The sequence below is a fragment of the Strongylocentrotus purpuratus genome, unplaced genomic scaffold, assembly GCF_000002235.5.
Source record: "Strongylocentrotus purpuratus isolate Spur 01 unplaced genomic scaffold, Spur_5.0 spur5_scaffold_1, whole genome shotgun sequence".
In the NCBI taxonomy this organism is placed as follows: Eukaryota; Metazoa; Echinodermata; class Echinoidea; order Camarodonta; family Strongylocentrotidae; genus Strongylocentrotus; species Strongylocentrotus purpuratus.
Window position 1 is genome coordinate 27,048,658 of NW_022145594.1, and position 26,989 is coordinate 27,075,646.

General features: G+C 37.0%; 2 protein-coding genes across 4 annotated transcripts in view; one reads left to right on the forward strand and one right to left on the reverse strand.

The window, feature by feature from the left end:
* Positions 1–5,657: 5,657 nt before the first annotated feature.
* Positions 5,658–17,582, reverse strand: LOC575810 (Golgi pH regulator). Its single transcript, XM_030977912.1, has 13 exons — positions 17,424–17,582; positions 16,168–16,227; positions 15,032–15,135; positions 14,213–14,319; positions 13,060–13,167; positions 12,413–12,533; positions 11,688–11,768; positions 10,164–10,267; positions 9,551–9,639; positions 8,290–8,478; positions 7,282–7,371; positions 6,647–6,712; positions 5,658–6,020 (listed from the first exon to the last, which is right to left on the reverse strand). The coding sequence occupies exons 1-13, from the start codon at positions 17,463–17,465 to the stop codon at positions 5,811–5,813; spliced, it is 1,371 nt and encodes a 456-aa protein (XP_030833772.1). The 5' UTR covers positions 17,466–17,582; the 3' UTR covers positions 5,658–5,810.
* Positions 17,583–18,055: 473 nt separating this feature from the next.
* LOC100889886 (ubiquitin carboxyl-terminal hydrolase 25) overlaps positions 18,056–26,989 on the forward strand; it is a 35,142-nt gene continuing 26,208 nt past the window's right edge. For all 3 annotated transcript variants that reach the window (XM_030977913.1, XM_030977914.1, XM_030977915.1), the window contains exon 1: positions 18,056–18,206. In XM_030977913.1, the coding sequence (XP_030833773.1) occupies positions 18,162–18,206 (45 nt within the window). In that variant the 5' untranslated portion in view covers positions 18,056–18,161. The remainder of the gene's footprint in view (positions 18,207–26,989) is intronic.

The following is a 26,989-nucleotide window of genomic DNA, read 5'->3' on the forward strand; positions in this document are numbered from 1 at the left end:
TATTGCTAGGCCGTCTAAGAAGACCGAATAAAGAGGGCCGAATAAAGATTTTAAATAACCCGAACGAATACATGTGCGTCAGTTCTAAGTCATCAAAAGATTAAAGTTTTATTGTTTAACCTCCGCAGACAACAAAGCTGTCTGGCCCTTTTAAAGCCGGGGCTTTAAAGTCTATTTTTAAACATTTTAGAAAGAAAGGGAGCGGGTACAAAATCCATTCACCCATTGTTAGTAAAAATGTATTAATCAAGATTTACAATAGCTCTTTTATCGATGCAAATATGTTTTGCTCTGACGTGCGTGAAATTAGGATAAAAATGCATCCATTTTCAATGTTTTTACCAGCTTTGTTATTGAATTTCTTAGTTTTAGTTCCACAAACCTAGACTAATTCGTGTTGCCTTTTTCTTTTCTTCCACCCCCTGTGTTTTTGATAAATACTTCCTTATCTCATTATTTTCCAATTCTTTTCCCCTCGTTTCACCCACCTCCTGTTTCCTAAGTTTTTTTTTTATCCCAATATTTTCTCATTTCGATTTATATCATAAGGCCTCTTCCTAAGCCTTAGCTTTTTCATCATCCTCATCTTCCCTTTTTCCTCTTCTTCTGCTTGATCTTCTTCTTCATCTTCTTTTTTCTTGCTTTCTACTTTCCTTTTTCTTCTTCTTTTCGTTCTTCTTCTTCTTCTTCTTCTTCTTCTTCTTCTTCTTCTCCTTCTTCTTCTTCTCCTTCTTCTTCTTCTCCTTCTTCTTCTTCTTCTCCTTCTTTTTCTTCTTTTCCTTCTTCTTGTTCTTGTTCTTGTTCTTCTTGTTCTTCTCCTTCTTCTTGTTCTTCTTGTTCTTCTCCTTCTTCTTGTTCTTCTTCTTGTTCTTGTTCTTTTTCTTGTTCTTGTTCTTGTTCTTCTTGTTCTTGTTCTTGTTCTTGTTCTTGTTCTTGTTCTTGTTCTTGTTCTTGTTCTTGTTCTTTATTTTGTTGTTGTCAATTTTCTTCGCCTCCTGAGGCCTATAATCACATTCACATAATTTTGTTTTTCATCCTATGTTCATCTTTAGTTCATATCTTTTCTCCGGTTTCCTGAAATATCTTTCCTTAATTATTTTTCTTGTCCACTTTCTAATTTTCCTCTCATGTGAAAATGTTCTTATTCTCTTCCCCCTTCTCCTCTCTTTTCTTCTGAATACATTTTCCTCATCTATTCCTCTTCCATTCCTCACCTCAGCATTTTCTGCCGAGTGAATCTAATTTCAAGTTTCTCATCTCCTCCTCATTCGTTTCAGCTCGCCTTAACTTTGTATTAGATATTTGTATAATTCTTAAATGTAAACACAAATAAGAATTCGGACACAGCTAAACAACGAAATAAAACAATCATTAATATGATGCTTTTTTAAGATCATTTATTTATTTTACTCTGATTTGAGCAGCTAAGTGCATGCACAAAATTTAATGAGTCTAAATTAAGACAATTGGTGCTGGAATTGATCCATATAGAATTTGTATATCAATGATATATATTGAATGACACCTTGGCCTGATCACACATTTCTCAATTATCTTTTCTTCCATACCATTCTCTTCACAATTACTCCTCTGTTTGTTTCCTTCTGGGAGGGGGGGGGGGGGGGGGGGGGGGGGGGGGGGGGGGGGGGGGGTCAATCCCAACATGACTGGCTACGCACCCGCGTTCAGAAAAGGCATCGAAAGGGTGTCTTTTTTCAACTATACGGCGTCGTCGGCGTTTTCCAAGCACTGGTCGCACACAAAGGGTACCTTTTCAGGTTCACATGTTTCGAAAATTTGAGATACATACGCCATTCAGAAAAGGTGCGATACGCCGTTAGGGTCCATTTCAGAAAAGATGCGATACGCCATTAGGGTCCATGTCAGAGGTTGATGGCCGACACGGGTGGGTAGCACTTGTGTATGAGAGTGACCCCCGGCTTTCCTAACTACTATATCTTCCCTTTCCAGTTCTTCTTCTCCTTCCCGTCACATCATCTCATATTCTTTCTTGACATCCATCATCACCTTCTCATCTCCATGATTCTTTTCTCTTGACATGACCTATGAAACTCAATAATGTATTTAGTCTGTAGCGCGCCACCAACGTAAACAAAGTCACGAAGGGTAATGGTTATCTGTCATCTCATTCGTTCTAATCGAAAAATCAAACGAGTTCCCATAAAAAAAGAAGAAATTGATCCGAAGAACAAGAAAGTGATCAAGCGAGTAGAGTAGCCTAAAAGAAAGTGATCTGACACCGTCCCTACTTATTCGATGCTGTCATAAGAAAAGAGAAAATGATCTGGGCAAAGTTTCACGAAACCGTCTTAAAGTAGATATTCATTGATTTTAAAAACTAACTTAATTTCATTATTGCAAAGTTGAAACTTTGATTCGACAAGGTTATCAAAATTCAATGCTTGGAAACATTCGAAGTAATGATTATTATAAATTATAAAACGCTTAAATAAAGCCCCGGCATAGCACATGAAGAGCTCTCCGAACGCTGCTGAGATGTGTGAGATCACATTATGGACACGTTTTGCACAAGCAGACGATGTCCTATGACATCTCACACATTTCCAGTGCCTGTGTTTTCATCTTCTCCTGAGTTCTTTCTCTTACTTCACTACCGTCAGGCTAAATGTATAATCTATTGCCTCACTCTAAACCCCGCATATGGTTTTATTTTGATGACAAATGCAGCGATACAAACATAAAGGAATCTGTCGCTTGTAAACAAAATAAGACGCCATAGAATATTCAGCTGCACACACCGCGGTATGTTCGGCGTTTCAAAAGGGAACAAATGCCGTCCTTAATATCATTCCGGGGGGTTTTCAATTCGAAAATCTGGTTTCTTTGATTGTTAATTAACCCCTATTCTGTGTATTTACAAGCAAAAGATTTTAGTTATCGGAATCGGGTCATATCCCCTTTTGAATGGTTTGACATGCCATCACATTTATATACACTAAACTCATTATAATTTGACAAATAAAAGCTTTGCATTAGCTCATTCTTTATGGGATGTCGTCTGCTTGGGCAGTATTGGTCCATATAGTGACGTCATTAAAACATCGTTATTTTTCCCGCGAATCTCTCGTATATCCCAGCTGCTATGCAGGTTGTTGTAATAAAATTTTATAAATCACCCGATATTGATTTGACCTAAAGCTTGTACGATGGCCATCTGTTAGCTAACCAGTTTCTAGTCATACATTAGTTGACATATTTGTGATTTTCTTTGAATTTCACCTTTAAGTACAAGTTCACCGACATCCAGTTGAAACGCGTGTATTAATGTATGTTTAACACACGTTTCACTGGGATGTCGGTGAACTTAAATGAACTTAAATGACGGTTTCATGAAACGCTGCCCTGAAGAACAAGAAAGTGATCAAGCGAGTAGCCTAAAAGAAAAGTGATCTGACACCGTCCGTACTTATTCGATGCTGTCAAGCTATGCTTTTGTTTCCTGCTTTCTGATATCTTTTTCTGCCCAGTGAGGGCGTAGCGTGAATTCAGAAGTTGCAGGGGGCACTATCATAATATTGGGGGCAACGACCGAGCTCAGTCAGAAAATGATATGCTTGTTTACAGGGACTCTGATTGTTTTTATTTTTTATTTGGGGGGGGGGGGATGGGACAGAGGAGCATATTGTCCTCTTTTGGGGGGTCCTTTTCCTAATTCTCTATGTTTATATTGGTCTTTTCCACTTTTTTTTCTTAGTCATTCAATTGAAGGAAGTTGGGGGGGGGGGGGGGGGGCCTTAGGCGATTTTGCATTTCTGTATCTACGCCTCTGGTTCTGCCCCTCTGTCTGTCTTTTTCCCATTTCTCTGGGACTCTCTTTAACAAGATGTACTTATTACGGCCGTCACCCCCCATGTTTTCTGATTATCAGGCCTTCTTGATTCTTACACTCTCTCTCTCTCTCTCTCTCACTAACCTCCAACTCTCTGGTCTGTATCTCTGAAAGCAAGAGCTCTGAATTGCCCTGCATATTACAGGTTAACTTTCCATCAGCACATGCAACACAATTTAATCAGCGTTCACTTTGGCTTCCTACCTGGCCCTGCCTCCCCCCCCCCCCCCTCCAGCCACTCAGCCACCTGTACATCGACATGAACAATCTGACTACACCAATTATAAATATCAAATTTCCCTGAAATACAAACAAGAACAAAAACAAAGGAGAATGGGGTTTTGGTTCCTTTTTTTATATTTTTTAAATTTTGCAATGAACAATAACACTACAATATTGCATTATTTATGTACAATCTATCATACTTTTCTAGAGAAATGTGTTATCTGGTATTTGATTTTGTTTGTTAATCCCAAACACATTCAAATTTCGGGGGACCTACCAACAAATGCAACATCAAATGACACATTTTCACAAGGTGCCTCTTCAAATTACACTTAGCATTAAAACCGAGACATACAATAGAGAGGTAGCAACTAAATGATTCATACCCATACTCAATTTTGTAATTTTGTAAGTATGTGAAAAATTGATTTGCCCTGATTTAGGTTTATTTAGAATGTTGCTTATTGAAGCTTACATCTAAACGTTTTCAACACAGGTCCCTATTCAACGAATCCATCTTTCATTCTTGAGCTACAAAAAATACACAAAAACACATCAAATTTACAAATGGTTTGAATGATTATAGAACAATTTCAAGTTGTTCAATACCAAATAAATTATAAAACCAAGGTTTATGGAACTTATGGTAGATTTTTGCATTAAAAAAACAAATATTTTGATTGCCTTGAACTGTTTCATAAATGTACTGAGGAAAAAGAGAGAGAAGAGGGAATGATTTCATTCATCTTCCAACACACAAACCCATGATGATCTTGTTAAACCGACCGCCTCAAATAATCGTTTAACTATTAAGGGATTGGGTATCTTTGCCTCAGATTCTAAACAAAAATTGGACCTTAAAGTAATCAGTAAATGTATGATTAAAAACACTTACAGGGCACACCTGTGGCAATTAAAATTTATGGCACAATGTAAAAACATGATAGTTTTCAGCTGATACATCAATATTCCATTTTTTCAACAACTTTTAAGTCAAAGTATTAGGAATTTTAAAGGGTTGCAAAAGTTGTTAACATTTGTTTCTGCTTGAAAAGAAGAATAAAAAAGAGTATTGGAACTATCTTGGCAAATTTTAAAATCTCTGGAAGAGACAGGAGTGTTTAACCTTGCCAACATACATATTAAACATTGAGCCGACAGTGGAATCAACACCCCAACCCCAATGGTCTGCCCCTGACATAATGGCACCTACTGTACGTTTATTCATTTCTTCCTTTGCCGCTGGTCGAAACAGGCTGGTGCGTTTCAGAATGAACACTTCCAACTCCTCAATCAAGACAAATTGGCAATCAATAATCCATACATATGCTATACATTTGCCACTCTCCACCCAGGTGTAAATGGATACCTGATATGCTTGAGCGCTAGTTACTTTGGCAGCTCGGCTTTAACCAGGGTAATATGTGTAAAGCAGCATGAGCATCAGAGCCTGGCAGTTACCGGCGCCACATAAATATCCATATTTTTATTTGTATTATTATTATACTTGTATTACTTGGTGCAAGGTGGACATGTTTACGAGCTGCGGAAGCATATAAACACCTGTATCTTAAATAATTTAAAAGTATGTGTGAACACTATGAACATTAAAACCTGAGCAACTGCTTTGTGTGTACAAAAAACACTCTAGCCCAGGAAGATTCACACATCAAAGAAGACCGCGCTTCAAAACATTTAAGGGGAACGTCGATCGTCAAGAACCGCCGACGCTCTTCTCCGGTGCCTGCTTGTGCGCGAGGTAGAGGAACGCGATACTGGAGAGGGCGCTGATCAAGAACATGTTGTCGAACCAGCGGTGGTAGAAGTTGAACTGGAGGTCACCGAGGACTTCCGTGATTATCATGCGGTACTGGGGTGGCACGTTCATACGCATCAAGAGTACGGATGATACAAAGTACATGCCCTGAGAGAAACAATATAAATTTTGATTTGATTGATTTGATTTTCTTCTGCATTCATATAAGTACACAATTTTTCGATAACAATATAAAATACAATAAGCATTTTTCTGACAGTGGATCATAAATAAGAAAATATGTATAACAATTGTTACTTAAAATGAAACGAAATGATTAACTGTCATGAATACTCAATTTGATCAAACATTATACAATTATTTGCGGAAGGACTGTCATTGTAAGAAGAATATTGCACTCGTAATTAAGGACAGTGGTCTACGGTGAAAAACCGGAAGAGGGCAACATGGCAAATTTTGCCAGCTTCGGTTTCTTATTCGGAGTAGCATGCAGAATATGGCCTTTTATTTTGCAGCTAAAATGCCTTGTATAGGTAATAATGAATAATATAGAACCCTCTTGTCGTAACACTATGTTTAAAAATATTTGTTAAAATGATAAACTTTTCAAGTTAGCCACCATCTTCAATTATATTGCAGGGTTCAGGGACCTTCAGGGTTCCCAAACCCCTACTGATAATCCTAATTCCACTTCAGAAAATAGTGAAATTCTGGAAGAAATGCCCATAAGATTGCTTGACGTAATTCCTTCGAAAAAATTACACTGTACTCACCATTATCTGAGCGAGTCCGAGGACAATGATGTTGGAAGACTTGGCGCTAGCCATCGTATAGAAAAACTGAACGAGATATAAATTCAAACGATAGGATCAATACATAGACATGAGATGGCATAACATGGAAATTCATATATTGATAAGTGTGACTTTAAACAATGGATTGAAAGTGATTTGCGCTCTTCCTTTGGGCTTCATTCTCCTCTCAACTCTGCTGTGTGTGATTGGGTTTTCACAGACGTGTATCAATCAGATATGATCATTTACGTCTGGGGACCGACCTTTAACGTCACCATCTGAAAGACGTGGCTCAGTTTCGAACCGGGGTCACCTGAGCTGGAATTAAAAATTATGGAAAGCCGTTAGTATCATTGAAAATATTTTGTAAAAGTCATTTGAAAGGCATGAAATGTTGATTCCAATCATTCATATTTTCTGTTATCAAGGAGATTTCTTGTTCTTGATGTGGAATTTATGAAAAGTCTAAAATACTTCAGTTTTTGCTTTGGGAAATATTTAATTTTAAGGCTACAAATGGCTCTCCATAATTTTTAAGTCCAACTTGGAGTTAAGTTCGACTTAGGATCTTTGTGAAACACACCACCCCAGGGGAAATGGAGGAGATAATTTACCTTAGTGAGTTTGATGAGTAAGCCTCTTATCTGAGTAACGATGATGATTCCCACAACAATAAACGAGATTTGCTGAGACCAGAATTTCACCTGGATATGGATCAAATACAGAAAAGGAAAAACAGAAAGGATACCGTTACTAAAATGCAGGAAAATCAAAATCATTTTACAACATGTAAAGAAAACTGTAAGCATTTATGTTTCTCAGATTAACTAATATTAATGATATTACATGAGAGTATCTATTTTGTATATTCCTTTTTTTAAATATAAATGCAATTGTATTATGAAATATGGTGTTTCGAAATGAAATGAGATGTTATCTTTAATTTGACTGTAATTCAGCTGAGGCTGCGATATGATAATAAAACAAACTGAACTGAACGAATGATCAGTTTGTATTTGTAAAGGGCATTTAATAATAATCACAGATTACATTTCCTTGATAAATACAGAATATAAAATGTAATCAGTTGAGGCACTCATGCCTACTTGCTGGCAAAGTAGACTGCCATTTTCACATCTATTAAACATCATTGCAAAATAAACATTTGAAAATATTAGAAAATAATTAAAAAAAGGAAAGAAAATAAGCTTTTTTTCTCTGACAAATCAAGACCATAAAACTTGAGTTTTTTCAGATGAAAATTATTTGATCGTTCATCAGATATCCTAAAGACGTTCTTGTTACAAAGAGTCAAGAAAGTCTGTAACTATTTGAACAAAAAGGTGGTTAATTATCAAAAATAAAGAAGTCATTTCCCTTTTTCAACCTGCCACAAAGGCCATCTCTCTATATTAATATGATCCCTCTTTAGTGCCTACTCAAATTGCATGTCATTAGCTGCAATTTTATTCATTTATTTGTTATTGTGGTGCAGAATGTATTTAGAAAGGCTATCTGTTTACTATACCTCCCCCTCCCCCCCCCCCCCCCACCCAACCCTGTTACCCCTCTGCGGAACAATCATTGATACTGCAATTGGCTTACAGTCATGATAAACTTACATCAAAATCGAACCCCAGCCAACCGACAAAAATTTCAAAGAATTTTGAGATAGGGTCCGTCTTTCCGACCCTGTCAAAGATGATGTTGATGGTACAGATGGTGATCTTCCAGAGGCAGTAGAGTGAGAAGAAGTACCCTGATAAATTGAAGAATTGGCCCTTCAGAGTCTTGGTATACTCAATCCTTTCCTGGAAGAAACGGAATAATACAAAGTATTAATACATTCAAACCTGCTTTAGTGAACACCTGTCTACAAAGACCACATGTCTACAACAAGCACATTTTTTTTTCCCTTGAAAATAGTTCCTCATTGAAACATGTACTAAAGGAACCTGTCTGCAAATACCACTTTTTGTGTTTTCCTTGGGCGGTTGCTGTAGACAGGTTTGACTGTTTAATCATAAATTGATAATATAGTTAACTAAATGATTCATACCCTTACAAAAGTTTTGTAATTATTTTTAATAGGTCTTTGTGAAAAATCAATTTGTCTCGATTTAGGTTTCTTGAGAATGTGGCATATAAATGCTTACATCTAATTCATCCAGTCTACTTGTTATTCTTGAGTTTAAAAAAAAACCTACAAAAAAAATAATATACATATTTAGTTGAGGATGTGTGCATGTATCGTACAAAGCCAAATATATATATATAGCCTCAACAAGAGTCGATAGATAGTTTAGTGAACAAATTAAAACATACATCCTTTGTTTTAAATATAGTGAAACTTTTAATAGATTCTTGTTGATTGATAAAACATGGGGTCATTTTTAGATTGGCCCTGTCCTTATTCGAGTCAAATCTGTTCCAAAGTGGACCACTTTAAAGAGAAGATTGAGTTCTGGGGAGAGGTGAAAAATAAACCGTGAGCATTATCATTGTTATTATGCAAGTTTGGAAAAACATCTTAAAAAGATATTGCCTGAAAAGAATGGCTCTTTAAATGCCTTCATATTCTCAATATGACATGTAACAGCTTAAAAATGAGGACCACATTTATATGCCACATTTTCATGTAGTACTGTAGTCCCATATACATCTTTCTGTGTACAGTGCTTGTTATTTTTACCAAGACTGTGCCAAATTTCTTTAATCACTTTGATGATTCCAGAATCTTGCAGTACACACCAATACTTATAATTATGATAAATGATCAACCTTTTCTGATCGATTCTTTCTTTCTTTCTTTCAATAACATGACCAGAACACAAATTGTTCTTTAAGCTCCAAAAAAATCTAAGTGAACAGCAGAAGACTCACCATAGTGCTATTGAGATCCACAAGCTCAATATAGAGTTGCCGTGACAACTCCTCATAACCCTTGATCTCCTGCTGTAGTTGACTCACATCTGGTTTGATCTCTTTCAAGAAAAAATTCGATTTTTCTGCTTCTATTGAAAGTAAATTATTTCTGGAGTGGACTTGACCTTTAACTTAACATGAGTAGAGTGTGGCTAATGTTGATTGATGCTTATTATTCAATCTGTTTTATCTAAAGGAATGCAGTATCTTTTGAACAAGTCGATGTGTACATCTTTTTAAAGAATGCAAAATTAATAAAAATGCACATAGGTAGATTTATGTCTTGCCAAAGGACATTAGTGCTGCGACAGGGCTTTGAACCCTGTACCACATGGTTCACAGTCTGGAGACTTATCCACTGGACCACAACACCTCTACATCTGTTTTTTTGGTTCTCCCCATCATTTATAAATTAGATAAAACGTACACATGAAACACATAATTTCATTGATTACATAGAAAAACACATGAATTACACTTATATAACAAAATTAATTGTACTTAAAAAAAAACATCATTATCAACATTTTGTTGCATACAACAGATTTGTTCTTTTGATATGAAAGGATACTGGCATTGTTGGATGTTGTGACACTCTTAATCATGCCCCAGATCCCACTTGGTCTAGGAGCTGTCGAAGCCCTCTGCAGTTCATCCCTCTCAGCAATCGCTAATCTGTAACGATTGTATAACAGAGATGAAATACGCTACCAATACAGTGAACCTGTCTATAAAGACCACCGAGGCAGACAAGAAAAGTGGTCTTTATAGGCAGGTGGTCTTTGTAGACAGGTTCCTTTAGTACATGTTTCAATGAGAAACCATTTTCAAGGGAAACAAAAAATGTGGACTTGGTAGACAGGTGGTCTTTCTATACAGGTGGTCATTATATAGCAGGTTTGACTGTAGTACACTGTATGTTCGGAGCAGCAACAGGGAGGTACATGGACAGGCTCTTCTTTGTCCCCTTTCGCTCTCTCTCTCACTCTCTCTTTCTTTCTTTCTCTCTCGCTCTTTCTCTCTCACACTCTATCACTATCTTTTCCTTTCTCTCTCTCCCTCTTTTGTTCTATCCAGGGGTGATAGTGATCACTTAAGTGATAGTGATCACTGTTTTCCCCTCAACCACGCCCCCCTTGAGTAAAAAAAAAAAGAAGAGGATTCGCAGGGAAAAAATGGCATCTAACAACATTCCCCCCTTACGAGTAAGAAAATTGTGGTAAAAAATAGGGCAAAATAGGAAAGAATAGAGAAAATAAGAGGGAAATCGGGGAAAATCAGGATAAAAAAGGGAAGAAATCTTTTTTTTTTTATTTTTTAAATCGGGTTTTTATCAGGCCTGGTTCTATCTCTCTCTCTCACTTCTATTCACACTCTCTTCCTCTCTCTCTTTCTTTCTCTCTCTCTCTTCCTCTCTCCCTTTCTTTTCTCTCTCTGTCTCTCTCTTTCTCTCTCACTCCCCCCCCCCCCTTTTGCTCACTCATGTGCCTGTACTGTACCTCTACTCCATCTTTGACATGCACCCTAGTCTCATTACTCACCAGACTATTTCTCTTTTAATCTTTTGAAATCTCTCGCATAATCTATTCACTCTCTCTATACGCCATCACCCTAAGTTTCTAACCCCCCCCCCCCCCCCCCACCACCACCACCCCCACCTGTCGGCCCCTCTCTCTTTCTTTTTGTTGGTATCCTCTTTAGTATCCCCCTAATTCATATTGAAACTTTGAAAGTATTTGTCTTGGGCACGATTATTGAAGAAATTTACGTCGTACACAAAAGGTGCTCGACTATTGCGAACTTAATGAGACGATATAGTTCACCTGTTTGCTTGTCCAACATAGCAACATCCTCATATCTTACTCACTGAAACCAAATTGTCATAACTCTGTGCACAGATAGCTGTGATAATAATAATAATAATAGTGGGTTCTTGTATAGCGCTCATGTCAGTCAGATTTGACCCTCCTGGCGCTCCTGATTATTACCCTGGCTTTAGCACGGCTGCCATACGGCGCTCTAGCATTTCAAGGAATAAATTCCTACCAGGTACCCATTTACTGTGATTAACTGTGCCCTCTGGTGCTGAGCTTACCTTTTTTTCTTGGTGAGAATCATATCCATGACCTGCATGAACTTGCGATCGTGATTGTGAACGTCTGCTTCCGTAACAGGCCTAGGTGGGAGTTAAATGATGATGATGGTAGGGAATTAGACCACTTGACTAATGTATTGAAATATTAAAACATAGTTGCATTTGATGACAAGAAAGCTCAATAAAAAAGCTCAATAAGATTCGCTTGACATGGGGGCAATACATTTTTATCACCATCATTGCATTATCATCATCACCTACACCACTATTATCAAGATGATGAAGATAATGATGATCATTATCATTTTCAACACCATCATCATCACAATCACCATTATTATCATCACCAATACCACCATCACAGGCCTGCACCATCATCAAGCTGATGATGATGATGATGATGATGATGATGATGATGATGATGATCATTATCATTTTCATCATCATCACCAACATCAAGATGATGATGACAATCTACATTTCCACCGTCATCATCATCATCACCATCAACATCATCATCTTCATCATCATTATCATCATCACCATAGTCATCATCATCATCACCACCACCACCACCACCACCACCATCATCATCATCATCATCATCATCACATCACCATCATCATCACCAGCACCACCATCATCATCATCATCATCACCATCATCATCAACACCATCAACATCACCATCATCAACACCATCAACATCACCATCACCAAACCAACCTTGTAAAGTAGGCCATATAGGTATATGGGCAGTTGACAGCTCCGAATCCTGAGAGAATAGCCGCTAAGGTGACACCAATCACTCCAACTCGACTTATCACTTGCTCGATAGAAAGAATACCTGACAATAATAAAATGTTTACAAAAAGGTGTTAATTAATTACTGAAAGAGGGTAACAAGTCATAAACATGAAGAAAATAAATCTTTCTTTTTTATGTCACATATTGTACCATACAGAAAAATGGCATCTCTTACGAGTCCTTAATTTCCCCCCTTCATTTATTTTGCTTCCACAATCACGCGCCAACACAGTGTAGATATAAGAGGCAGTACTATCGGACTATCATGGTAAATCATTTCTGTGCTGTCTCTGGCAAAAAAAATCCTTTCAAAGAACTAGAAGGTTGAACTTTGCCACTAGTACTACAAACAGCGATGCAGCAGTAGCTTTCTTTGCAAATCTAAAACCAGCCAATGCCACTAGAGATTTATTCTCAATCTTTTCATTTCATTTCATTTAATTCCAATGCACAATGAAACAATGACCTTAACATTATTGAGAACTACTTATTGAATCATTGCCTCATTGAACTGGTCAGTGGGTTAACAAATTATGAGGTTTGCAGTGGAGGGCTTAATGACCTACCATGTTTTGGACTGAGTATTGGAAAAGGATCTCCCAGCTTCCAGAAGAAATAGATGAAGACGAGCCACGCTCCTGCCGTCAAGAAAACGGTCATGCGACGTTTAACAACTATAATAACAAATAATAAAAAACAAAAACGTTACTTATGAAGCGCTTACCACCGAAGTCTCTAAGCGCTATAACCAACAAACAAAATAGACTGATAAACAATTATATATTAAACAAAACAAAGAAGTGCAAATAAACTTACAAATTACAATACATATGGAATACACATCAAAGTAAACAGAGCTAATTAATCATCGAAAGCAATTTTGACTAAATGTGTCTTAAGACTAGTTTTGAATAGGTAAACAGTTTGACAGTTTTTGACAATGAAAACAAAACAAAAATGGGGGGGGGGGGGGGGGGAGAAATAATCAACTATATTGAAACCTGTCTATAAAGACCACCCAATGGTGACAAGAAAAGTGGTCTTTATAGGTAGGTGGTCTTTGAAGACAGGTGCCTATAGTGTATGTTACATTGAGAAACCATTTTCAAGGGCACCAAATAATGTGGTTTTTGTAGACAGGTAGTGACTAAAGCAGGTTTGACTGTATTTATATGGAATAAGCTCATATATGCAGATATGGTAAGCCACTCCCCAATCTCATATTTCTTGAATTTGATGAATTAAAGAATGTTGATAATTCTAAATCTATCTCCGGTGAATCATTTTGCTCTAAAAATGGAGTATTGTGAGGTGAAAATAAGTAATGTGTATGCAGAATAATAATAATAATAATATGGATTTACATAAAACTTTATACAAAATACTATCTCTTAGCACTTTACAGACATTATTAGCCCGGTCAATGGATTCATTCATGCATAATGAGCACCATCTCCACTCCCTGGGAAGCATTCCTACCGTATGGTCACTGAGGGAATATGGCGATTACTCACACAAATGCTTTCGTCATCCTACCAGGACCCCATCTCTCCCCTGGGTAAGGAGTGGCAAATGTAGATTAATGCCTTGCCAAAATTAGTGCCTACCGGTAGTCATTGTCTTTTGTTTGTCTTTTTGTAACTTTCTAACTTAGAAGTGACTGCTGAATCTACCACTAATTCAGTGCGCTCTTATAAAAACTGACTAACATGTACTTACCAAAGGGAACATTGCTGACTAGGAAGTAAGCAATGTAGAACGGGAGTACTACAATGAGTACGAACAGGATAGCATACAGGTCGATGCGCCAGTGGAAGAATCTTGAACTGTGAAATGATCAGAAGAAAGTATGGAGAGAGAGGTAAGGTCTTGGTTGAATAGAGTAAGAACTTTGCATAGTACATTTCTATATGTAAAATGTACAGAGGAAGGAAAAGTAAGATGGAAGAATAGTAGGATAGCATACATGTAGAAAAGGGTAGACTAAAGTAAAATCTAAAATGATGCAAATGTACAGTCCTGCATACAGAGGTTGTATATATTTTCTTTGAGTTTTATCATGTAATAACATCTCAAACATTGCAACAATTTTTTAACACTGCTGGAGAATTACCCCTGGGACAACTTATCTCCTATACCTAGGACCTGTGAGAAAAATGTTCTCTAGACAACTTTGCCCCCCTCCCCTCTGAAGGCTAATAAAGTAGCTCCCCTGCAGGACAAATTGTCCTAGTTTTGGCACACAAGGTTGAAACAGAGGCCAATTTAAAAAGGGGAGGGGTGGGGGGGGGGGGGGTGTGCAGGAGTGCAGTCTTCCTAGAATAATAAAGTGCACTCAGAATACTATTGAAAATGTTCATTTTCGTTTTTAAAATCTTTATTTTTTTTCCTTTTTGTGTGTGTTTGTATCCTACTACAATGTCAAAACTATCTATACTTGAACATGAATCATTCACTTTTTTTCTTACAGTTGATAAGAACTTATAATAACCATTAACAATTAGTAATTATATTCATGAACAAAATCCTGATACTTACTCTGAGTGCAGTACACCGAGAATCTCAAAGATGATGAGCTCAAACAACGTGCAGGAAAGAGCAAAGGTCACAGAAAAGGTCAACTGCACACTCCCATGATGCACCTGCATACAAATCACACCAAAATGTCATTAAGCTTGGGCCAGTGGAATGATATAAATCGTCTAATTTGAGCCACAAAATCATTACCTTATTATACTTCATATACCTCACAAATGTGAAATGTTTTTGTTTGATTTAATAATGATAAATAATAGTGGGTTCTTGCACGGCTGCCATTACGGCGCTCTAGCATTTGAAGGAATTAATTCCTGCCAGGTACCCATCACATCACTTGGGTTGAGTGTTTAGCATTTAACTACCGGTAGTTGTTCTGTCATTTTTTGCAAGTTCTATACTTCTGTTCCTTGGCATATAACTAAGGTGCTTTTCTGTGCTTTTTTTGTTTTTTTTGTTCCACAAGTGCACCTTCAGAATTTGATTTCACTTACACAATCTCATAATGAGTCATATATTAATATTATTATCATTACTTCATTAGATTGAAAATGTATTTTGTTGGGGGTACGCGCTACATACATGTACATGTACCCCCAACAAAATAGTTTTTCCGTCTAATACTTCACATGCTTCACATTTAAACAGAGAGTTGTGAATATATAAAGATTAAATCTGGTTTACAGTCTATAAAATAGATTGTGTACATGTAAAAACACAAAAACACTTTGGTTAAAAATGATACAAGTATATGTACATGCACTTTATGAATCAATGGCAGAAAGTTTTGCAGGTACTTCTAAAGTGCTACAGAAAACATCAAATTTATAAAAATTGCAGGTTTACATATTTGCATATTGAATGCATGAATCATGAACAATTTATCAATCAAAATAATAAGTTTTGTAGTCACTTGAAAAAAAAACATATTAACATTTTTTTAAATTCTAGCTATTTAGGTATAGATATAGCATCAATTTCAAAACAGGTGTATTTTCAATTGTTCACATTGCTTTTTTTGTAACATCAAATGACAAACTTTGACTTGCTTTAAACAAGAGAAGGATGAATTAAACTGAAACCTGAAAGTCTATTTGAGTAAAATAAATTATAGTTAAATTTAGTATAAAGTAGCTCACCTCATAGTTCTTAAACAGCTTGCGCATGAAGAAAATCCAACCACCCAAGAAAAACAATATCTGCATACAATATGAAAAATATAAATATAAAAGAATGAGGATATTAACAATAATGATGATAACCAATGTTATCTAATACCTAGTAGAATCTAATTCATCTTGAGGTAGATCTAATCCTCAAGACTCAGCTCAGTCTGGCGTTCTAAAAAGATATTGTGAGATTTACGACAGGTTTGGATTCGCGGCAAGTCTCTTGTAGAGGAAATTATCATTTGCCATGCCCATGGCAAAGACGTTTTTTTTTCTGAAACACTGACTTAGAGGACAATTTGAGCGACAGCGTCAAGATGTTGTTGATCTTGTACTTATGACGGTTCATTAAAACGACCTCCAACTCTACCCCCCTCATCTACCTTCCGTCGAGTTGGTAGCGGAGCGAGGGCTAGTGTATTTCGGTATCCATTTTAGACCCGTAACTCCGGTGTGCAGATACCGGTACCCTACTAAAACATGCACAAATCAACTAGACCCTGGCCCTAGAGTCTAAATCTTTATCTCTCTCTGTGTTGTTGTCCCTCCGCTTTTTGGAGATCAGCGAGTCCATCCCTCAGGCGCAGCTCAGTCTGGCGTTCTAAAAAGATATTATGTTATGTTTCTTACCTTTTTCTTACGTGTATGAAATTAGTGACCGTAATAATGATCATCAAGTGAATTACTTAGTTACATGTACTGATGTAGACTATTAATGAGGATCTGAGATTACACTCGCTTACTTCACGCACACCCGCATCCCTTCGTCGGTACGGTAGGCAATTGTAAGGTACTTGTGCAGCAGTTTGCCCGCGAAACCTGTGTGAAAGTGTATTAGATCTATAATATCTTTGTTTTTAGGAATACTCCAAAAGAGATAAGAAAATTGACACGAAAACTGGTAAGAAAAATAACTACTTTTAATTCATTACCATTATTTGAACAATTGTTGAAGATTTATTTGATGTTTTGGTATATTTTAATAGGGTATCTCCACGCCGGAGTTACGGGTCAAAATGGATACGAAAGTACACTAGCGTCGCCGAGCCTTACCCTAAGGCCTAACCCCTGCCCTGCCCTTGGCCGACGCTGAACGGGAGCGCCCGGGGCAGTTAGCCCCCAGTGACAAGTCCAGTCGCCTCGGGCTCGGGTACACCGTTAAATAAGTTAGTTAGACCTAATTTCCAGACTGCAATAACATGAATAGGAATTGATTATACAATCACCTGGGTACTGAACATGACAAAAGAGTCAAGAAAAAATGCCATCGTTACAGAGTAGTTTCAGCCTCCAGTCGGAAGAAATCGCAAAGTTATATGCCACATAACATTTCTAAATTTTTACCAGGGCGCAGACATCTTGTTTTGACTAGCCTGCATTAATACTTTTTAGTTTATAACAAAGGATGTGACATATTTTCACATATTTTTCATACAATCACTGGAAGAAAATAAACTTGTTTATTATTCTTTAAACAGATGTTTACATCTAAATGAAATACATTGACAATGGCTTTATTAGTTTCCATACGTGTTCAAAGAGATTTCTAGGTGAAAAATCGTATAAATCAAATTTATTTACTTTATTACAGACTAGTTGACAATTTCTGCTGTTCTAAATTATGGAGCCCTCCCTTCATGCATAAGCAAATATGGTTTTAAAAAGAAGGAAATTAAGTAAAGAAATACAAAATATGTAAACAATACATTTCTTAATTATGAATAAATATATTTTGATCAAATTGGCTCACAAATATATTATATTGATGCATTTTGAGGGAAATATTCACATATTGTGTCTTTCTTTTGAAAAGGAGTGTGTTTTATTTAGTGCATGGTATTTCTTCAATTTAGCTTTACATGTGTAAGAATGCAAATTTGTTGTTGTGCGCTCTATTTTGGGGTATTTTCCCAGCAATGATAATATTGTGAATACTTGCACAAGTGACGGGAACCCCGAGCAAGATGACAGTCGAACAAAATGCAATTCGAAATCAGCAGCTTATAAAGGTAAGTGATCAGAAAAGAAGATATTTGACAGAATTTCAGAGTCTAAAATTGCAATACAGTCCCAAGTGTTGATATCCATGTCAAGTCTTTCATTTGATTTGCCTGTTGCATGTTGCACAAAACTTTCGAGTTATCTAGATCTACATGTATACTATAGTGAGCATTTTAAGATTTTAAGTGATTGCCATACTAAATGTAGTATTTAATGAGTGCAAGGAATGGTAATTACATTGAAAAGATTCTTATTTTCTTTCTCCATAAATAATTTGGCATTAATAAAATGGCAATCTGCAATCATGCAATGCAAAGACAAATGGAAGAAAGAGAGAGAGAGAGAGGAAGGAGATGACAAAGCACTGAGCTTCTTGTTCATGTTGTTTGATTGCTGATCTACAGTAAGGAGGAAAAAATGGAGGGAACTCACCAAGAAGAAAAGGTAGGACTAGGAGGAGGAGGAGGGTGAGAAGAAAAAGGAAGAGAAGAGGAAGAGGAAGTAGAAGAAAAGAAAGAAGAAGAGAAGATGAAGAAGAAGATAAGGTAGAAGAACAATAGGAAAATGAAGAAGAAGAAGAAGAAAGAAGGAGAAAGAAGAAGAAGAAGAGGAGGAGGAGGAGGAGGAGGAGGAGGAGGAGGAGGAGGAGGAGGAAGAGGAAGGAAGAAGAAGAAGAAGAAGAAGAAGAAGAAGAAGAAGAAGAAGAAGAAGAAGAAGAAGAAGAAGAAGAAGAAGAAGAAGAAGAAGAAGAAGAAGAAGAAGAAGAAGAAGAAGAAGAAGAAGAAGAAGAAGAAGAAAGAAGAAGAAGAAGAAGAAGAAGAAGAAGAAGAAGAAGAAGAAGGAGGAGGAGGAGGAGGAAGAAGAAGGAGGAAGAAGGAGGAAGAGTAAGAAGGAGGAAGAGGAAGAGGAAGAAGAAGACAACAAAGAAGAAGATAAAAAATAAAAGAGGGAGGAAAAAAAGTGGAATAAGAAGAACAAGAAGAAGTAGAACTAAAGTAGAAAGAAACATAATAAATGTAGTACTCCTGTATAGACTGGCGTATACTAATATGCTGCAACATGCTGCACTGAATCTGAAGATGTTTAGAGTAATAAAAAGTCCATTTTGAAGAGATGAGTGGAGGTGTTGTAAGATGACACATCTCATAACAATCAAACAGGTACATGTAGTGTAATATTAATAATAGTAGTAAACATTGATAATAGCTACATTTGTATTGCGCACACCAATTCCAAGGGATGCTTGATGTGCCTTCATGAGTTCATGTACACTGTACATAGTAGACTGGCTTTAGCCCAGCTGCCCTACGGCATTAACACATTTTGTACCCGGATGGAGACTGGCAAATGTAGATTAATGTCTTGCCAAAGGACATTAATGCCGCAACGACACGTTATCCGCGACCCATGCTATCCAAATTCTTTAGACATACCATAGCAACTGTACCGATGCTGTCAAGACCTGTGAATTATGTTTCAATATTGTCATTTGTTTTTTTGCGCCTTTGACTTCTATGATGCATGCTAAACGTCTTATGAGGAAACAATTTTTATCATATCATCCTCCTGAGATTGCTTCTAGGATCTGCTAAAAGTGATGATACAAAATTGTATGTGCACTGTACATGCAATTCTGATGATTCATGAAAATAGCAGATTACAGATACACAAATAAAAGATTGATGGTTTCTTCACTTTCTTGTCTCTTTGTTGTAGACGCTTCATTGTTACACTCCTTCTGTTTGTGGAGATGAAATAAAATGAAACAGGGATAAATGAACATTTGCAATTTTGTTGGAGTAGTCTTGCTTGATAAATCACTAATGAATTTTGTTGCTGCTTTCAATTTTTCTTAATTTTCAAAGTTATTCTGATATTTAACACATTCATGTACCTCTTCTTTTATCCACTTCTCAGGAATGATTGGGGGGGGGGGGGCAGGGTAGAAAAAAACAGTTAACATCTAGAAATAAAACCATTTTATATTATAGATATTGATTGATCGCAATGCATTAAATATTATTATTATTATTACTTATACCACGCTTTTCCTACATGGCCCAAAGTGCTTATGTAACAGTAAATGACAATTACATAAATAAATGTAATACAAAAAAAAATCTTACAACTACAAACTGCAAAGAAGATGTGTTTTCAAGGCCTTTCTGTAAGATAATAACTAATGAAGACTGTCCAATTCTAAGTGTTGGATCATTTCAGTACATTGTAAAGCAGATACAGTATTATGTCCTATCGCCGTCTAATGTGCGGGTAACTGCGAGACGGAGAGGATCACTGGCTGACCTCAATGCCCTGGTATACATGTAGGTGTATATAAATTCAAACAGGTATCTAAAATATTGTGGAGCTTGATTATTGAGTATTTTGTAGACAAACATGAGTAATTAAAAAATTGTTCTTTGATTCCATTTAAGCAAATAGAATGAAGAAGTTATAGTCCAAAAAAGAATGTCAGTATGGATATTTCAGGAGAAAAGCTACATGTACATTAGATGTTCAAAGAAAACAAGCTTTAGTGTGACACATGCCTATTCTTTTTTCTTTTTTCATCAGCATCACTTCCATTTTAAAATGGTTTAAAATATGTTCATGTTTAAAACTAGCAATCAAACTCTTATCATTGAGAAATAATTGCCCTGAAAATATGTTCATTTGTTGAAGGACATTGTCTGCACATGTACCGGGTATGCAGGAATGGCCTCTGATGTGACGTCACCAAAACAGTGATATTTTGATGACGTCACATCACATCAATTTTCAGCACATAGCAAATGGGAGAGGACTGGGTAGTCTAATCCCTCCTGGCCAAACTAGTACAGACGGCCTTAAAGTTGCACATCCTTTACATTCAGTTCAGTCTGCAGTGCTATCATGACTGATTCACACAACTTGTATTTAATCTTAATTGACTGAAGTGAATTACGTCTGTTATTTACACCGGAGGCTTGGCCCTGATTACTGTATATTTGTACACAATTTAAAGTTGAAATTGAAAGTTTGGATTTATAAGACCCTGCTCTGACCAGTGTTTTAAAGATATTCAGAAGCAGTGAACATTTTTAGCTCTTGGAAGTTACATGTACTAATATAACTATAAAAGAGCTCTGCTAAGAAATAATGAAATACATGATCAGATTGATGAAACCTCTTTGTAAAAGTATAGCCAACTCCTGTAATATCTGTTCACTGTTTTAATTTACCCATCCAATGTGAAAATTGTGAAATTGTGAAATTGTGAAGTACATGTATGTGTGTACGTACATTATACATCTAAGATACAGGATGTTTGCATGCACACATTAAAATATAATGGTCTCTCTATTTTAAAGTACAGTCTATTTCAAGGTATGATTCCAACAAAATGATCTGCCATGATCATTCAGAATACCAGATGTGATGACTATGTGTAGTCTTCTATTCTAGACCTGTTTTTTACCCCTAAATATACTCCATTTTGTACAAAAGTTTTCTGCATTATTTCTTTGAAGCGTTTTACTGTGTTATGTGAAACCCTACATGTACAAATGTACATTGATAATTGAAATCGCTAATTGGGGGGAGAATCATTACACATAAGAGTCTGATTTTTTAGACTATTGATCTGCTTGCATCAACGATTGAAGGGACTGTATACTGAGACTACATCTTGCCCTGTGAGATGCATGTGTCAGGCCTATTCAGATTCCTGAAATACCTTTCTCCATACATCCCAGTACTATCATCTCTGTACTAGCACAGCAAATGCTCTAGAGGGATGCGATATGTCAGTCAAAATGTTGTCCTGTAGACGCAACTTGGTCCAAGCACTTCAATAGCATCCCTTGTAAATTTGATGTATTCAATGTTTTCATAGCTCAATAATGAAAGGTTGAATTATGGCTTTGTTGAGTACTTCTAGATGTTACATACAGTACAAACTTCAATATGTCACATTCTCAAGAAACATAAATTGGGAAAAATTGATTTTTCACATACCGGGGCACTAAAACAATACAACACTTGGTAAGGGTAGGAATAATTTAGTTGTTAACATGTACAGTACATGTATATGCCACAAATCTAACACGTTTTTAGATTTTAGAGTCTTTATCGATTACAATTAAGTTTTGCATTATATGAAGGAGGACACAATTTCCTCATGGACTGCAATTGCTGAGACTCCTCCTCCTTATTATCTTGGACTTGCATCCTTATCAGATATACAGCCCTTCATCCATTACTCACTGTATGCAGTCCTTAAACGCAAACAGGATGAGAGCAAGCGTTTCCACGTGGGGCGGAGGAGATGGAGTTATGATCACATCCTTTAAGACTGGTCCTGGTCCTGCCCCGCCTCTTTGAATAAGAGTAATTTGTACTGGTATTCATGGAGCGGTGTTCTTATTGTGGACAGATATTGTGGACAGATATTGTGGATCTATGTTTTTCTTAGTGGACTGGAGGTTTGAAAAGATGCAGTTCTTCTTCTTAAAAAGGATGATAGAAAATGTTTCCATTTTGGAGGAGATGGAGTTATGATCGCATCCTTTAAGACTGGTCCTGGTCCTGCCCCTCCTCTTTGAATAAAGTGTAATTTGTACCGGTATTCATGGAGCAGAGTTCTTTTTGTGGACAGATATTGTGGATCTCTGTTTTTCTTAGTGGACTGGAGGTTTGAATAGATGCAGTCCTTCTTCTGAAAACGGGATGATAGAAAGTAATTCCATGCGGAAGGAGATGGAGTTATGATCGCATCCTTTAAGACTGGCCCTGGTCCTGCCCCTCCTCTGTGAATAAAGAGAAATTTGTACCGGTATTCATGGAGCAGTGTTCTTTTTGTGGACAGATACTTTGTGGATCTATATTTTTCTTAGTGGACTGGAAGTTTCAATAGATGCAGTCCTTCTTCTCAAACAGGATGATAGAAAATGTTTCCATGTTGGAGGAGATGGAGTTATGATCGCATCCTTTAAGACTGGTTCTGCTCTGCCTTACTAGATACAGAGTAATCTGTGTCTTTGGAGCTGTGTCCTTTTCGTGATTGGTCTATGCTTTTCTATGTGGAATGGAGTTTTAAACGGATGTAGTCTTGCACAAACAGGATGAGAGAAGGCGTTCCTGCTAAAAGGATGGATGATATTGAGATATGACTACATGTACATGGAAGACTGCATCCTTAGAAATCGTTCCTCCCTTGCCTTTGTGAATAGATGGTCATTTGTATCCTGGAAACCTTCAATGAATACTTTCTGTCTCTTTTAAGAATGATCCTTTTGCTTATACAATTAGGTGCTGATATATATATTTGGAAACATTTCATTATGTTTACATGAATGTACATGTACATGTACATGTACTGTACATGTAACTAAAAAGAATAACAATAGAAAAGAAAAGAAGCGAAACTTTTGTTTTTTCTTGTGTATCCAAGATATTGTGTTCCGGTCGCTCTTGAAAATTTATAAGCAGATTCCAGTAAGATATTCCCTCTCATTTTCTGCCAACATTACAATGAGAGGAAGTAATTAATAATTGTGTTGAGCTTCTGTCTGCAACATTTTTTACGGCGTTGTTGACTTGATATGCGGAAACAATCTGGCTTGTCTCTAGTTCTAATGTTTTTGGATCTTTGCTTCTTCATTTGCTTCAGTTTTGGAATTGTTTTTACAGGGAATTAGTATTGCTTTGTAACATGAATTATTGTAAATCCAATTGGCCTAAAATCCAATGAAAACTTAGTATCGGTAAAAGGTTTGGAATTGTGTCTTATAAGTCTAATTGTTATTTTTATTTGTTAAATTTTATTGTGATAGAGAAATATATGCTTTGGAGAACTGTGAGGTAGAATGTAATCAATTGATGATTGATTTTCAAATTTTAATAAGCTTCTTGACATGGGTGTCGATCTGTCATTGATACCTATTCATCAGGGGGGGATGAATGAATAGATCATCCCCCCCTGATGAATAGGTATTACGTAAGGATCGACACCCATGCTTCTTGATCAAGTCATTCAAGTTCGAGACTTTTAAAAACAGAAATCCCTTTATCAAAACATCTCATAAAGAGGTACATGAAGAGAGACAGAGTGAGGGAGAGAGAGGGAGAGAGAGTTGGCTCAGTCGGTAAAGCGTCTGCCTGTCGAACCAAAGATCCCGGGTTCGACTCCCACCCAGGCGGATGACTGAAGTCTGCGTTGTGTGTTAACGTGCCCCTTCCCTTGTTCATAGACGCAGGTTATGTCAAGTGGAAAACACTCCGTCCCTCGGATAGGCCGTTAAATGGAGGCCCCGTGTCAGGAGAGTCACCACCCTTGCACGTTAAGAACCCATTGCACTATTCGTACAAGAGTAGGGGGAAACCCCGGTGTAATGGTCCACCTGCACACCCCAATCAGGCCGAGTACATGTATACGGCATCTGCAAGAATCTTCAGTATTGAAGGAGGCAGATTATCTTGAAGAAGAAGAAGAAGAAGAAGAGAGAGAGAGACAGAGCGTGAGTGAGGGAGGGAGAGAGAGAGAGAGAGAAAGAGAGAGAGAGAGAGAGAGAGAGAGAGGGGGGGGGGGGGGCCTTTGAAGATTCCAGTTTTTGATTTGTGAATGAATTTTTGACTAGGATAAAATTTCATTTTTTAAATTGCACTTCGGCATATTCTCCTTATAAGCATGATGTTAATGTACCCTGTACTCTCTGCCCCCTCAAAAGAGTAGAAATGAGCATTTAAAGATGAAGTTGAGTTCTGGTTAGGCGATTGCATTGTAAAAGAAACGGTGTGGAATCGACCAGAAAAGGTTGATCATCTAGCATATAAGAATTTGTGTGTATTGCAAGGTTCTGGAATTATCAAAATGATATGAAATTGGCCATGTCTTGGTAAAGTTACAAACACTGTACACAGAAAGATGTATACAGGACTACACGAACACATGGCGTAAAAACCTACCCCCGAGTTTTACGATGTTACATGACATATTTAGAATATGAAGGCATTTGAAGAGCCATGCTTTTCAGGGAACATGTCTTATCTGATGTTCTTCCACACTTGCATAATAAGAATGAAAAAGTTCACAAATTATTTTTCACCTCTTCCCAGAACTCAACCTTCCCCTTTAAGGCTTCCTCCTCTTCATATTTCCGACATAATGCAATTAGTTAATTGGCAAAAGTGTTCATGGTCCTTTCACTTTCTACATCATACTTTTCATTGGTCAACTTTTCTGGGTATGGCTTCTCACTATTAGGGCCCCATTTCACAAAACTTGTCATCAGTGACAAATGTTTGTTATAAGCTAGTAAAATCCTTGCTTCTGATTGGTTATCGGCAGATTTGTCACTGATTTTTGTCATTTGTCATTGAAAAAAGACTTTGTGAAACAGGTCCCAGGATATCCTTCCTCCTGCAGGATAAAAGGTCCAGTACATTTCTATTTTCACTTTCTAGTCTACATTTGGATTAAAGGGATTTGGTATCTTTGTCTCAGATTCTAAATGAAATCCTGGATTTAGCTCATGCTGAAGCCATAATTATAAACCTTTAGGTCAGTCAGGAATCCCATGATGCTTACAAGCTGATCGCCCGTCTGATTATCAAGATATTTTTTATTGGAAAATGGGAATTTCAAAAACTGTTTTCCCAGCAGTTTTTATAACACTATAAAGTCTATTGGGGAAAATGAGTATGGTATAACCGGTCACTCTAGGATTGATACTTTTTTGTGAAGCACTTCATGATCATTTTGAATCACAATTTTTGTTAGGGCTTCAATATTTCACCATATATCAACGACACTGATAACACGTAGGGCCATGCATCTCAAATTCGGCATTGTTAAACAATGCCTTTAAGATTACATTGACTGGGTATCAATTGAACATGTACTTCAAGGAAAAGTTTACATTATTTTGTCTGATTCTTGCAGAGCCTTGCATTTCTGAAGCAGTGGAGGTTGGCCTTTCTCATTTCTTGCATGTTTTCCTTTTTTTGGTAGCATCTGTAGTGAAGGTGATCATTGTTACTCTCTTCCTGTCCAAATTGTTTTTCTTCTTGATGATAATTGCACATTTGATTATCCTCGGTGTACAGGACTGCTTCGCTCAATGAATTTAAACAGCACGATGAGTCTACTCCTCTAGTTATGCTTGTGTTGGAAGAGGATCTTCAATGAGTTACCGGAATATCATCAGATTAAAGTAGTGTACCATCCGGAGTTTTCTTTGTTGAAGCTTTGTTTTTGTGAGGATGTTCATAGTGTACAACTCAGTCTGGGAATGCCATCATCTGTTTAAACACATGCTGTCTAAAGGCTCGTTCAGATATGATGTGGCAAAACCGCGATGTTTTGTTACGATGACATAAAGTGTGATACGTTTTACATTTCTGAATCTTATAACACAGAGTTCAGTGAATACCGGACCGTCTGTGTTGCACACAGTTGCCATTCATTTTACACATAAAAAAAAAAACATGACAGATTTTTTTTGCAGCGGTTTGCTGTGCCATATCTGAACGAGCCTTTATTCCAATGATCCAGATAATGCTGCTTGAAGAACTACTTTGGTTTTCTGTGGATGCCTCAAAGTGAACAGTCTGTGAACTTCTGACTGCTGGTCACCAATTGTCATACCTGTACATGTACATGCTCATAAAGCTATGCCTGTGTGGTAGGATATCCTGCCTCCTTCACTGGACCGGGCCTGTGTAGTGACTCAAGAAAAAGAAGACCTGTATTTAATATGGTGAATGAGTTGTTGGAATTCCTCATTCTGTGAACTTGTGAAAACTGGTCAAC

Coding starts and splice junctions, on each gene's coding strand:
- LOC575810 (XM_030977912.1), bottom strand. CDS start 17,465: ATGGCATTTTTTCTTGACTCTTTTGTCATGTTCAGTACCCAG. Junction 16,228..17,423: donor TTGTCATGTTCAGTACCCAG/GTGATTGTATAA, acceptor TATTGTATGCAG/ATATTGTTTTTCTTGGGTGG. Junction 15,136..16,167: donor AGCTGTTTAAGAACTATGAG/GTGAGCTACTTT, acceptor ATTTGTATGCAG/GTGCATCATGGGAGTGTGCA.